The 14,821-nt window shown below is 53.1% G+C and overlaps 1 protein-coding gene across 1 annotated transcript; it reads left to right on the top strand.

Annotated features, from left to right (window-relative positions):
* Positions 1 to 7,273: 7,273 nt before the first annotated feature.
* On the top strand, positions 7,274 to 14,697 carry RFPL4A (ret finger protein like 4A). The gene is made up of 6 exons (XM_040465195.1): positions 7,274 to 7,691; positions 9,082 to 9,376; positions 10,958 to 11,481; positions 13,695 to 13,860; positions 14,267 to 14,313; positions 14,635 to 14,697. The coding sequence occupies exons 2-6, from the start codon at positions 9,091 to 9,093 to the stop codon at positions 14,695 to 14,697; spliced, it is 1,086 nt and encodes a 361-aa protein (XP_040321129.1). The 5' UTR covers positions 7,274 to 7,691; positions 9,082 to 9,090.
* Positions 14,698 to 14,821: the final 124 nt, after the last annotated feature.

The raw sequence follows: 14,821 nt of genomic DNA on the forward strand, positions 1-14,821 counted from the left end.
GCTGACGGCTGCTGACTGATGGATTTTCTGATGACACTACTAATCACATCCCCCTGTATGATATAACCGCCGGGCTTTTGTGGGCAATCTTCTCCCACAGGAGCCACTCTCTCCTGATCTGAATATCTGACTTCTGCTGTCCCATCATCTTGTGCAAGTTCTTAAACTTCCACAACAGCACCTACAATGGGGAGCATCTATAGATGAGGAAACCGATGAGTATTCTCGAATAACTCGCCAGGGATGGAAAAGGCAGAAGTTAGATCTTAGGAATGTCTTACTTTTTATTACTGTGATAAGAACACTTAACATGACACCTGTACCTTTAACAAAGTCTTCAGTGCACAATACAGTGTTGTTAACTGTAGACACAACGTTGCACAGCATAGCCCTAGAACTCACTCATCCTGCATAACCAGAAGTTTATATCCCCGGAACAGTAACGCCATCCTTGCCCTTCCCCCAACCCTCAGAAACCACCAATCTACTCTGCTTCCTTGGGTCTCTTTTAGATACCCCATTTAAGTGGAATCATGCAGTGTTTGTCCTTCTCAGTCGGTCAACCGACTGAGCCACCCAGGCGCCCCCAAAGACATCTTCTATCTGGACTTTCATAGAGGGTGTTGGCCAACCATGCTTGGAGTATCAGACTATGCTTTATTTTACGTAAACACATGACTCCAGTCTGGGTACTGAAGATCAAGTCTACCAGCCCTCCTACAGGGGAGAGTTGACTTGTAACAAAAGTGTTCTGGGGCGCCTGGGTGGCTCAGTAGGTTAAGTGTCCAACTTTGGCTGAGGTCATGATCTCACGGTTTGTGGGTTCGAGTCCCCCATTGGGCTCTGTGCTGACAGCTCAGCGCCTGGAGCCTGCTTCAGATTCTGTGTCTCCCTCTCTCTCTGCCCCTCCCCTGCTCATGCTCTGTCTCTCTCTCTCTCTCTATCTCTCAAAAAATAAACATTAAACAAAAATTTAGAGAGGCACCTGGGTGGCTCAGTCGGTTAAGTGTCTGACTTTGGCTCAGGTCATGGTCTCACGGTTCGTGGGTTCGAGCCCCCCATTGGGCTCTGTGCTGACAGCCCAGAGCCTGGAGCCTGCTTCGGATTGTGTCTCCCTCTCTCTCTGCCCCTCCCCCATTTGCAGTGTCTCTCAAAAAAAGAAAAAGCATTTTTAAAAAAGTGTGTAGACAGTCAAAGCTCTGCCAATAACAGCTCAATGAGTGAGTAAACTCTCTCCCTCTAGCTACCTCCAGCCATCCTTTCTAGAACTCTGCAGAAGTTCGAAAGCAAAGCCATTGTTGGGTTCCAGATTCACCTCTCCTGTTGGCTGCTTCTGTCTTTGGGCCTCCAAAGGTTACAAAGGACGCCCCCTTCTGGTGGGAAATGCACAAACACCTGGCCCTCCACTGGACACTCTCTCCTACCCTCACCCCTTGGGCACACCCACCATGCCTCTCTGATCTGGTTCATTTTTATTTCATCCGAGCAGAAGTTGGAATTTCCCACCCAGGCAGAGGTTATATTACTCGGACCACACCTATTAAGGGTGTGGGTGAGAACTGAGAAACTATGTCCTACCCCCATGTAACAAACTTATTTAGTTGTAAGCCCTTTTGATACCTAAAGTGATAAAATGCCTTATATTCCGACAAAGAAAATGAATAAAGCCTACTCAGAACATTCTGTAAAGCCTCGTCAGTGAACAGAATCATTTCCTCAGACATGTTTTTCTCTATGTTTGCAGAAATTTATTTTTAGAGGTTCATTAAACAAACTAGAAACTTTCTGGGATGCCTTGTTAGGTCAATGAGAACATTCCTTTGATTCTTTTTTGCCATAAATATTGCTCCAAATAAAAGATATTTAAAGTTTTTTGTTCTTATTTTATTTTTTTATTTTTTTTTCAACGTTTATTTATTTTTGGGACAGAGAGAGACAGAGCACGAACGGGGGAGGGGCAGAGAGAGAGGGAGACACAGAATCGGAAACAGGCTCCAGGCTCCGAGCCATCAGCCCAGAGCCCGACGCGGGGCTCGAACTCCCGGACCGCGAGATCGTGACCTGGCTGAAGTCGGACGCTTAACCGACTGCGCCACCCAGGCGCCCCTTGTTCTTATTTTGAGGGGAGGAGGGGTAGAGAGAGACGAAGAGAGAGAATCCCAAGAAGGCTCACACTGAGCCCCGAGGCGGGGCTCGATCTCATGAACCTTGATATCATGACCTGAGCGGAAATCAAGAGTCAGATGCTTAGCCAACTGAGCCACCAGGCACCCCAAAAGATATTTAAATTTTTTTAACGTTTATTTATTTTTGAGAGACAGAGAGAGAGAGAGACAGAGTGTGAGCAGGGGAGGGGCAGAGAGGGAGGGAGACACAGATTCCGAGCTGTCAGCACAGAGCCTAATTTGGAGTTCAAACCTACAAACCGTGAGATCATGACCTGAGCCGAAGTCGGACGCTCAACCAACGGAACCACCCAGGCACCCCTTAACTTTACAAAATTCTAAAACTCATCTATCTGTAATAGATTGAAATGATATTCCACTGTGACCATTTTTCCCCGTTTGATATTTTATTTGTCTGTTTCGCATTTTCAAATTTTTTTTTCAACGTTTTTATTTTATTTTTGGGACAGAGAGAGACAGAGCATGAGCGGGGGAGGGGCAGAGAGAGAGGGAGACACAGAATCGGAAACAGGCCCCAGGCTCCGAGCCATCAGCCCAGAGCCCGACGCGGGGCTCGAACTCACAGACCGCGAGATCGTGACCTGGCTGAAGCCGGACGCTTAACCGACTGCGCCACCCAGGCGCCCCTGTTTCGCATTTTCTATTTGCTTATCTTGGGTTTGGAAACTTTCACAAACGAACAATTATTATTTATATGAGGAGGAAAACAGAGGCATTAAAATAAAGAACAAAGCTCAGTGGCAGTAAGCACCTTACAGAACAGTGAGATTCAACACAGGATAAAGACCTTGATTCTCCTGGGCTTCAGGCTGTCAGAAGTCTGGTGAGTATCCTTTAATGACATTGTACTACGTGCAGTTTGTGACATCCCCAAATCTGTTTTTCAAAGCTCTCCTTCCTTTTCCTCATGTGAAATGTAATCTTTACACCCGAGACATGTATCACAAATACCTTGCATGTACTCTTAATGTTTCCTTTTTACCATGCCTTACCAAAACTCAGAGGAATTTCCCATGCTTTTACATGTGATTTAAAAAGCCATTTTTCTGGGGCACCTGGGTGGCTCAGTCAGTTGAGTGTCCATCTGTCTTCAGCTCAGGTCATGATCTTGTGGTTCGTGGGTTCGAGCCCCACGTCGGGCTCTGGGCTGACGGCTCAGAGCCTGGAGCCTGCTTCAGATTCTGTGTCTCCCTCTCTCTCTGCCCCTCCCCCACTCACTCTTTGTCTCTGTCAGAAATAAACATTAAAAAACATTTTTTTTTAATCCAGGGAAAAAAAATGAAAAAGACAAGATTGACTTTAAAATTTAGACTTAATCATTTAAAGTTTAAGTGACTAAATCAAGTGTAAATGATCACAGTTCAAGCATTAAATGACATTGTGCATCATTCCTATGCAATGATGTGCCAATACTCTGCTATTTAATATCAAAGATCAAGGCCACGGCACCAGCTTTCACGAGCGGCTGTCTCAACAAGGAAACCTGAAGATCAACACACGAGTCTGCGGAGAACGATTCTAGGAGTGTTGCATCCACACGACTCCTGAAACAGACTGCTACAGGCACCAGTGACAGTCACAACAAAGTTTATTACAATGAGAGGCAAGGCCGACCGATCTAGACCAACACTCTTGATAAGAGTGCGGCCCGGAACAGCTGGGGTACAGAGTTTTTAAAGCCGATCACATCGTTTTATCATTACCTGGGAACAGAACAGAGAAACAGTTCCCAGATGAGTTAGAAACAGTTGCCAGATGAGTTAGAAACAGTTGCCGAATGAGGTGTTTATTTTAGACTTTCTGCCCCTAAGTTGCAACCGGTGGATCTCCTTGACCTTGTCTCTGATGCTCTTTTCTTTGAGCTTTTGTTTCCTTCCTTGGTGAAGCCTGATTTACAAGAGTATGAAGCAGTGATTTACCAGAGTAAAAACAAGGCTGTTATCTTTTGACCTTCAGTGTCAGAACAAAACTGTTATTTTTCAAGCTAAGCGTTAGCCCTACACTACAATTTAACCCTTACAGGAGAAGGGTTTACAAACTGTCCTGGGAACACAAGGTAGAGGAAAGATTTGTCTTGGGACCAGAGGAAAGGTCCCGATAGGAAGGAACAACCAAGGGGCTGTGACTTTCTTGGAGTTTCGCCAGATCAAACATGCTGAAGTATTTCCACGCTGAAGGAAGGATAGGACATCATGTACCTGTGAGTTTACACTGCGGTGATTTTAAATCGTCTTGTGAAGAGCAGGCAGTCAAGGTGTCCCGAGGCATCAGGAGGCATAGACGTTTGCTAAACGGAGCCGCCTGGCAGCAGGGGAGTCCCGGGCCTCTCCAGGTTTTCTGGGAAAGTAGGGTGGAGGCAGGAAGCCCGCACCAGAACCGAGAGGCACAAGGGGGCCTCCTGGGGGGTGGCGGCGAGCTGACCCGAGTCAGGTTTTAGAATTACTTCATTTATCAGAGGTTGTTAGAAGCCTAAGACACTCACAAAGCAAATCTTGCCCAGGCTTTTTATATATGGAGAATCAAGGACGAAATAAGTAGGAGAATATTTAACAAAAACCAAACCCCAAATTTCATTGCGAAAATATATGTGTTTTATATTTATGTTTATATTTATATTTATGAGCTATTTGTTATGACTCATCTTTATTTTTTTTAATGTTTATTCATCTTTGAGAGAGAGACAGAAGAGACAGAGTGTGACTAGGGGAGGGGCAGAGAGAGAGGGAGACACACAGAATCCGAAGCAGGCTCCAGGCTCCGAGCTGTCAGCACAGAGCCTGACATGGGGCTCAAACTCACAGACGGCAAGTCTGTCTGTCTCTCTCTTTCTCTCTCTCTCTCAAAACTAAATAAACATTAAAAAAATGTTTTTAATGTGCATTAAAGACGGATGACAAGAAGGGATTTCTTTTCTCTAGTCAGTGATTGGCTGTAATACGGGGGGTCGGGGGGGGGGAGGGGATCTCCTACGAGGGGATAATGTGCAGCGAAATCCCATTTCACCTTACTCTGGACCACAGTACAACGTGATTACTTAGCGACTATGTTGTTCCTCTGTCAGCTTGGACCTATATCTCCTCAGGTCAAGGTGAAGGTATGAGATCCATGGCTAATGTTGAAATAAAATAGTGATTTCCAAAGGAGAAGCCTCACCAGGCGCAGGTTGGGGTCCCCGTCCAGGACAGTCCCCGTCACCGCCCAGAGTCCCAACTCCCAAAGACGCGTTGACTTTCACACATGGGGAAACATGTTATTTGCAAAGGCCACGATCCCACTCATGGCTGGTCCCCACCTCCCTGGTGGTGTCTGAGATGAACCCAGCAAAGTCCAGGGCACAGAGTACAATACTGAAGTCTCGCGTGCTTTATTGGAATCGGGAGGAGATGCCCGCGTGGCACACTCCTGGGCCATCAGAGATGACCGGGTGGGGGTTTCTGTGCCCCAGGCAGGGTCGTATCCACTGTGGACAGAAGGAAGCACTTCCACGAGTGGGCAGACCCCATGGCCCAAATGCCCCCGATGCACTTCATCTCGTCTACCGTCTGTCTGGCTGTGGTTGCCAAAGCTTTGCCGCAGCGATCTTTCCTGGCTCCGGAGCCAGGACTGAGTTAACGGCTCGTGTTAACTGGACTGAATTGTTTCCCAAATCAGCCGCTTAACCACAAGTCAGAATTACAGAGATTTCTTTTCCCCGCGAGTCTAAGAAAAAGAGACAAGATAATGTTAATGACGTCAAGTATCTTGTGAGGAAACAAAGAGCAGACATGGGGGCCTTGCTGCCCCCCCCCCCCGTCATCTGCACGGGTCTCCCTTCAGGCTGGGTCCCGGGAGGGACCCCGAGGAGGAGGTGTGGTTAAGAACCCGGGAGGCGGGAGAGCACGGATGGCAAACGTGGGCTGGGGGACGTGCCTCAGTTTCCATTAGAAGCGATACAGACGCCCAGTAGGTGCCAGCAAGGGATTCTGTGGAAGTGAGCAACTGAATGATACTTAACGTAACCACATAGACACAGTCTAACCCCCTCCCACCCCCGCTGTCTCCCACTTTCTCATCCTGCCCCTTAATCTGTGATCAACACGGAGTCCTCTAAACTGCAAGGGACAGCTTTTGCACGTGATTGAAAAGAAAAGCCTCCTCCTATGTATCTCATCTCTGTTGTGACGGAGCACATCCCATGGTAATAATTGTAAAACATCTTCAGTCTTTGATTCTGTAAAGAACGTGAAGCCAGACCTTCACGGGCTCACTTGTCGTCAGGGATGAGCTTTGGGGCTTGTTTACAGAACTTTTTTTTTTTTTTTAATGTTTATTTATTTTTGAGACAGAGAGAGACAGAGCATGAACGGGGGGAGGGGCAGAGAGAGAGGGAGACACAGAATCGGAAGCAGGCTCCAGGCTCTGAGCTGTCCGCCCAGAGCCCTACGCGGGGCTCGAACCCTCGAACTGGGAGATCATGACCTGAGCTGAAATCAGACGCTCAACTGACTGAGCCACTCAGGTGCCCCTGTTTACCGAACTTTTTTTTTTTTATTTTTTTAACGTTTATTTATTTCTGAGACAGAGAGAGACAGAGCATGAACAGGGGAGGGTCAGAGAGAGGGAGACACAGAATCAGAAACAGGCTCCAGGTTCTGAGCTGTCAGCACAGAGCCCGACGAGGGGCTTGAAACCACGAACAGTGAGATCATGACCTGAGCCCAAGTCGGACACTCAACCGACTGAGCCACCCAGGCGCCCCATGTTTACCGAACTTCTAAGCAAGGGTCCTCACGTTTGTGGAGAAAACACTTGTGGAGAAGTGGCCGTGACCTAGTCCGTGTGATTTGGGGAGAGACTTCTGAGTGGGCTTAACCATTTGTGTGGACCAAAATGGGGGAATTCACCTTCATGACCAAAACTATTTGATGGGGTGCCTGGGTGACTCAGTCGGTTGAGCATCCGACTTGGGCTCAGGTCATGGTCTCACAGTTTGTGAGTTTGATCCCCACGTCAGGCTCTGTGCTGACAGCTCAGAGCCTGGAGCCTGCTTCCATTCTGTCTCCCTCTCTCTCTGCCCCTCCCCCACTCCAGCTCTGTCTCTCTCTCAAAAATAAATAAACATTGCAAAAAAAAAAAAAAAGAAAATGTTTAAAAAAAAACTATTTGAAGCTAGCCTCATTCATGTATAGGGATCAGTAAGGACGATGTATCTTTAAAAAATGTTACCCCTAACCCCAATTGTCATCACCCACAGAAGAAAGATGCAACATTTGTCTAGAATGATCCCGAGGCAGCCGTGTGGTCTTATCATATTAAAAGTAACACTTTGAAGTTAACCTCCTTTGTTTTCGGTGGCCTCTCTAACAGAGAAAAGTCCCAGGGATGCTAGAACTCATCCAATTCTGACTGGATTAGAGGGGAGGAAATGGGTGGGATGGGCGGGGAGCAGTGCTAATAAAAGCCCCTCCTGGGAGATCTCACTTCAGAACTGCTGCTGGGACAAGACCTGGGGCCAGAGCAGAAGAGGTGCGTACAACCTTCTTATTTCCTAAGTGTCTACACAGACCTATAACTACGGAGGACAAACGGGTGGTTGCCAGGGGGGTTGGGGTGGAGGTGGGAGGCACGGGTGAGGGGCAGAGGGGGGTCCCGGCTTCCAGTTAGGGAGTGAGTCACGGGGAGGAAAGGCAGGTGCAGGGAACACGGTCAGTGAGCTTCTGACAGTGTGGTCGGGGGACCCTCGTGCTGAGCCCAGCGTAACTACAGACCCGTCCAATCACTATGTTGTACGCCTGAAACTAACATAACTTTGCGTGCCAACTGTAGCCAAATTTTTTTAATTTTTTCAAACTTTGGGGGCACCCGGGTTTCAGCTCAGGTCAGACCTCACGGTCTGGGAGTTCGAGCCCCGCATCGGGCTCTGGGCTGACAGTGCGGAGCCCGCTGGGGATTCTCTCTCTGCCTCTGTCTCTGCCCCTCCCTTGCTCACGCTGCCTCAAAATAAATTAAAAAAAAAAAAAAAAAAAAAAAAAAAAAACTTGAAAAATGTTAAATATCTACAAGAGCTCATAGGAGAAAGCAAAGTCTCAGAAGGGAGCGATCGATAAATGCAGCCAGTGCCGTCTGATGCCAACTCAGGGCAGGCACAGCGTGTGCTCCTGGGGTCCTGGGCCCCTCTGAAGGGAGCGGCAGGCAGAAGGTAGGTTCCCCACACCGGCTTGCAGATTCGGGACGGTCGCCCCCTGCTGGGCCACAATGGAGCTTCGCCAGCGCAGACGTGGTGAGCAAAGCCCCAGCCACTGACATCCTACCTCTCACGCTGGGCTGCAGCTCGTGTCCGGTGCCGGGGGCGGGGCGGGGGGCGGGCCGGGGGGGGGGGGGGAGGGGGGTGCGGTCCTGGCTGCCCAGGAGCTGACCCACCTGTGGAACGGCAAGCTCCTTGTCTGGCAGCCTCACAGACAGACAATGAGGCAAATCTAATCGACCTCAGCAAAATGCAAGCCTCCCAGCATGAACTGGTTTCTGGAAGTTCTGCATGAGATGGTATACACGCTCTGTGCGTCTCGTCCGGTCTTCCCCGCTACACGCGTGCGTGTCTCATGCTCGCGGCACTGTTCTGTGTGGACAAGCCCCACCCCGGGTGCTCCTAGCCAGGGGTGGCTGGCCGGCCACCAGCTGAGACAGCTCGGGTGCGGTAGGGCCCCTCTCACCACGCACTTAGGGCCTGAGGGCGAATCGTGTCCTTCATCCCGTCTAGCATCTTAAACCTCAGAACCCAAGGGCCGCGAGTCCCGTATGTTTGTACGTGTGCGGGACCTTTGCCACCGGTTAGCAGTGACTGCAAAGTACCGCAGGTGTAAGGGGGAGAGTGGCCCAAGGCCTCATGGAAAATTCCAACGTGCACGTCTCTCCCCAGACAGGGGCCATGGCCGAACACTTTAAAGAAGTAAGCAGGTGTCTCGTGTGCCTGGCCTACCTCGAAACGCCCATGTACCTGAAATGTGGCTACGTCTGCTGCCTGCGGTGCCTGGATTCGCTGCAGAGAGAGCCCGACGGGGCGGGCCTACTGTGCCCCTCCTGCTCTGTGGTCTCTCAGAAGGAGGACATCAGGCCCGGAAGCCAGCTTGGGAGGCTGGTTGCAAAGATCAAGGAGTTAGAGCCCCAGCTGCGAGCTGTTCTACGGATGAACCCAAAGATACGCAAGTTCCAAGGTACAGCCTGTCCCCACACGTAAATGCCCTGGAAGACGCAGCCTCCCTACCCGTTTCTTCTAATGTTTTTTTTTTTTTTTTTTTTAAGGTTTATTTATTTTTGAGACAGAGGGAGAGAGAGCACGAATGGGGGAGGGGCAGAGAAAGAGGGAGACACAGAATCTGAAACAGGCTCCAGGCTCTGAGCTGCCAGCACAGAGCCCGACGCGGGGCCCGAACTCACAAACCGTGAGATCATGACCCGAGCCGAAGTCGGACGTTTAACCCGACTGAGCCACCCAGGCGCCCCCTGCCTACCCATTTCTTAAGGGCATGAGCTGAAACATAGCTTTCCAAGGCCCGGTCGTGCTTTCCTGGAAGTACAGATTAGCGCCATCTGTGAGAAAACAATTTCAGCTTCCGGCCGTGGCCTGCACCCGAGAGGAGTCACGCCTGACTCTCTCCCAAGTCAGGGTTACCGTGGATTCTCACGGCTCAGCTGCGCGTCTAACGTGCTCAAGGATGCCAGGAGGGACCTCCCAGGCTCCTTGGAGCTCGCAGAGCCCTTGCTCCTCCCGACTCCGTCCCGACTCCCCTGTGCTGGGTCCTGAGGGGTGGCGGGTCCCGTGGGTGTGAACGGGCTGTGAGGAGGGTGCTGGGGTGGGCACACCAGCCCACAGTGTCGTGCCAAGGACACAGGTCTCTGTGTTCCCGGAGTTTACTTCCAGCTCCTTGCAACCTGAATCTGAGATGGTGAGCCGTGTCCCAGAAACGTGACCGGTCTCGACACGTCCCCTGTGACGGTCAGAGGGTCTGGGCATCTTCCAAACACCTGTGTGCTGGGACGCCAAGTGCAGCCGTTGGTGTTCGGTCCGGAGGGTTTGCTTCCAAGGCTACTGGCTCCACCCATGCGGCCACCTGGCCTCCCTACAGGGCAAGCCAGAGACGTGGGCAGCACCCACTGTCCTTTTCCTCCCCACCCCCTGCCCCTCCGGCACTGCCCTGTGTCTATGTCACTGCCAGAGCCCAGCACGTCCCCACTGGTGTCCACAGGGGTCCCTTCCTCTGCCTGGACTGTCCAGAGTTCACCCGTCTCCTTCGGGACCCCCAGCCTTACTCCTCTGTGTGATTACAACTCCAGGGAGCAAGGGCCCGGGATGCACTTGTCTGCTCAACATCGGTAGACGAGGAAGGTACTGGCCAAGACAACGAAATATGTGAAAAACTTGCATATTTACTGTTATTCTGCACTAAGTGCACTAGTTTCCGTCCTTCACACATTCACCCGATGCCTGCAGGTCAGCAGGGCCCGCACTACTTTGCATAATTTGAGACCATGCCGCCCGGCGTCTTCGGTCGGATCACTTGGTGTGAAGAGAACACACGCTAGGAGTCAGAGGGACTAGTTCTGAGCACCGTCACCCACTCTGTCTATAAAGTCAACCTCCTCAGGGGCCAGGGAAGTTTCCCCGGGGAAATTCCGGGCAGCACGGAGCGGAGGGTGAAGGGGTGAGCGCGGCCGAGACGTCTGGGCTTTGCAGCAGACGTGCAGAGGGCCGCCAGGCGCGTGTGCTTGCTGACTGCCTTCTCTCTCTCCCACAGTGGACGTGACCTTGGACGTTGACACGGCCAACGGCTACCTCGTCATTTCTGAGGACCTGAAGAGTGTCCACTGCGGGTATTCCAGACAGAACCGGACGCCCCGGGCCGAGAGATTCGACTATGCCCTCTGTGTGCTGGGCTCCCCTGGGTTCTCCTCTGGCCGCCACTACTGGGAGGTGGACGTGGGGACCAGCAAGGAATGGGACGTGGGTGTTTGCAGAGACTCTGCTCATCGGCAAGGGCCGGTTCTGCTGTCCTCAGAGTTTGGCTTCTGGACGGTGGGTCTGAGGACAGATCTCTTCCAAGCCGGCACCATGCCTGTGACTGTTCTCTCGGTGAGCCCCCGGTTACACCGCGTAGGGGTCTTCCTGGATAGGAATTTTGGCACCGTTTCCTTTTACCACGTTAGCGACGGATCCCACATTTTCACATTCACTGAAATTCCTGCCGCGGAGACGCTGCGTCCGTTTTTTGCTCCTGGGAATCCGACCACGGACGGGCAAGAAGTCCTGAGAATCTGCCCTGTGAGGAGCCCAGGCGTTGCCAGCAACCCCGCGGGTTCTGGGCAGAGCAAACGAACCTCCGATGCAGAACATTTGTAGAGAATTCCCGTGTGCTCAGAGCCGGAGCCGGGAGCTCTCCTGCCGGTTACGTGCGTGGTGCGGACGTGGCAGGAAAACACGCAACGGCTGGTGAATCGTGAACGCTAATTACGTGAAAGCATTTAAGCGTCAGCACAGTTGTTTCTCTGGGGACTCGTTCCTATTTCGGTTCCGATGACTGGGTTCTGGGTTTTCACATCAGTTTCTGAGTGTTTTTTATTTTCTGCAGTATTAACTTAGTGTGCAATGGAGGTTATAAACGAAGTAAAAACTTGGATGTGACCCAACGGGTTAATTGACTTTCTAGGTGATATGTGGGCCAAGACCTATGTAAACAGTAAAAGTGTGTGTGTGTGTGTGTGTGTGTATGTATTTTCGGTTTTAGTCAACCGCTGAAAGGCACACATTCCTTTCAAGTGCACACCAGTCCGGGAACGCGGGAAGGAGGCAGATAGGGCCAGGAGGTGGCAGCCTGGCATCACGGGGGCTCGGATGCACTTGGTACCACCGGAGTGCCAGCTTAAAGCAAGAGGTTCTCCCCTGGTCACTCTGCATTGGGCTGCACCCCCCCCCCCCCCCCGGGTTTCCACACACAGCGAACATACCACTGTCAGCCCAGGGAGGTTCTTTGCGGGCAGGGGGTGGGGCTGTGTCACCCCGGCAGGATCCACCCCTTTCCAATACAGCGCCATTTTTAATATTTCCTTTTTGTGTGCTGAAGTCATCCTACTTTATTTTCTTTTTTTTTTTTTTTTTGGGGGGGGGGGGGGGACAGAGAGAGACAGAGCATGAACGGGGGAGGGGCAGAGAGAGAGGGAGACACAGAATCGGAAACAGGCTCCAGGCTCCGAGCCATCAGCCCAGAGCCTGACGCGGGGCTCAAACTCACGGACCGCGAGATCGTGACCTGGCTGAAGTCGGACGCTTAACCGACTACGCCACCCAGGCGCCTCTATTTTCTAATGTTCAGTTATCGCTGCCTAGTTAGGGCTAGGCTTGGAGTGACGGTAAGTGAACCGGTGAGAACACCCCCCACAGGGCCTCTCCCCCTGCAGTCCACTCCCCTTGGAGAGCACGGGACTGGGGTTAACTGTTACAGGGCCCCACATCAACGCAGGCTAGCACATCCCCCGGCAGTAGAGGGGGCCACCCGTGTGCAGTTCTCAGGAGGGGCCTCCAGGGTGCCGAGGATGAGGGGGGCCGGCCCTCAGCACGGATGGTACAGCCAAGCCGGCATCAAAGGGTTGGCAAGCAGGTTAGAGCACCGTTGTCTAGAGTCGTGTTTGCTCGAAAGTGTCCAGAAGACGCGTTTAAGAAGGAATCATTAAATAGAACTCTGAAATTACAAATGTGCAAACTAAAATACATGAGTGATGAAAAAGAATTAGCCTTACACACAGAATGAAAAAACAGAAATACTCAGTAGGAAGCAACAGAGGGCAGAGACCAGGCCCACGGCAGGCGTGTCCTTGTCCCAGGGGCTGGGGCCCGACGGGCCTGCAGGGCTGGAAGTCACTCAAAGCACAAGGCCGTGCAGGGAGCTAACTTTCCTCAGTCGGCAGTAAGTAAGCACACTAGGCTCGCGGGCCACGTGGTGTCGCCCACACGTACGGAAGGCTGCCTGTGTAAGTGGCAGCTGCCACAGACAATAGGAAAACATCAGCGGCTGTGTTCCAATAAAACTTTATTTACAAAAATAAGCAGCGGCCGGGGCCGTAGTTTGCCCACCTGAGTTGGGGCGTCATGCGCTGACTGCACATGGGTCCCGTGCAGCACAGAGCGAGGCGTGTGCACACTGAGAGCGTGGAAGGGGTGCGGGGTCCCGTGTGCCGGGCCGGGCGGCAGGGGGGCCAAGTAGGTCAGGATTCTGCATCGAGGGCAGACGAGTTCTGAAGGGAAGGTGAGGCAGAGGCAGAGGCTGGCCGAGGCAAGGCTCTGTGTCGTGCTTCTAGGACACAGGTGAGAGGCGGGGACACCGAACGCAAGGGAGCCTGAGCGCTTAGCAGCTAGGGCAGTGGGAGCCGTGCGAGCACACGTCCTGAGACGCGGGGCAGGCTTGCGAGTAGGCGGGGCCTCTGCCTCCATCTTGGCCTCCGGTGCCCGGGCGGGTCACAGACCCACACACTCACCCCCAGACAAGCCCCGGCCGCAGCCTGTCCCCTCCGGCCCTGGCACAGGTGGCCCAAAGCCCCTGCAGACACACCCACCGGGACCCCCACCAGCCCCCACAACATTGGGGCCGGAGTCCGAGCGACTCACAGGAGGAGGAGGAGGAGGAGGAGGAGGAGGAGGAGCGAGCCAGTGAGGCAGGAACGGCCGGCTGGGCTCCTCAGCACTCAGGTGGGGGCCGGTCACTACAAACCCGGCGCGCAGGCCTAATCAGGGGTCGGGGCTCTTAGAGGGACGAGGCGGGGGCACCGGGGCTTTGGAGCTGACGTGCGTTCATACCGAGGGAACGAGAGGGGACGCGCTAAGTGCTGCGGCCGCCGTCTGGGGACAGACCCTCAGGGCTTCTGGACAACAAACCCAGGTCGTGTTTCTATCTCCCCCCGCCCCTCCCCGCCCCATGGAAGGAGGGTCCAGCCCGCCGGGTCCCTGGAGCCCCGGGAAGACCAAGACCGGGGCTCGCCCACCTGCCCCCGTGCTCCCAGCACCCCAGGCCCTCCCTTCTCTGGGTGCGGAAGCTGCCGCTGTCCCATGCATTCAGCCACCGCGCCCCTCGACAGCAAGGACAGAAGTCCAGCCGCCCTGACGGTAAGGTCACTCCCGCTCCGCCATCTCTGACCTGCCGTCCCCGTGGCTGTCCCTGGGGCTCATAAGCCATCCCCTCACGTCGGCCGCCTCCTTGGAGTGTGAGACACAGACAGCCCTCACCACCATGGGAGAGGGACCCACGGCAGGGCGGGGGGCGGAAGAGCAAGAGCTCAGACCCGGTGTCCCTCTGCTCCGGTAGCAGCATAGACCACTGCCGGCTGTACCCGGATGGGCATGCGCACTGGTCACAGCACGGCAGCACCGCCGCGTGTCAAGCTCACCCCGCCATCGTCTCAGGAACCCTCACCTGCTCATCCACAGCTCACCCAGCCCTACACGACCCCCGACCCCCACGTGGGGTCCACTGGCCACAAGCATGTGTGAGGCACCCACACCCAAGAACCTCATTAAGCTCTCCAGCCCCGAGTGGGCTGCCGCCCACGGGGACTCAGGCACCCCCCACGCCCCAACACGGCTGCCCACCGGAACTGAGGCCTCCGGAACCGAC

This window comes from Herpailurus yagouaroundi, unplaced genomic scaffold (genome assembly GCF_014898765.1).
Source record: "Herpailurus yagouaroundi ecotype Mexico unplaced genomic scaffold, PumYag 557, whole genome shotgun sequence".
Lineage (NCBI taxonomy): Eukaryota > Metazoa > Chordata > Mammalia > Carnivora > Felidae > Herpailurus > Herpailurus yagouaroundi.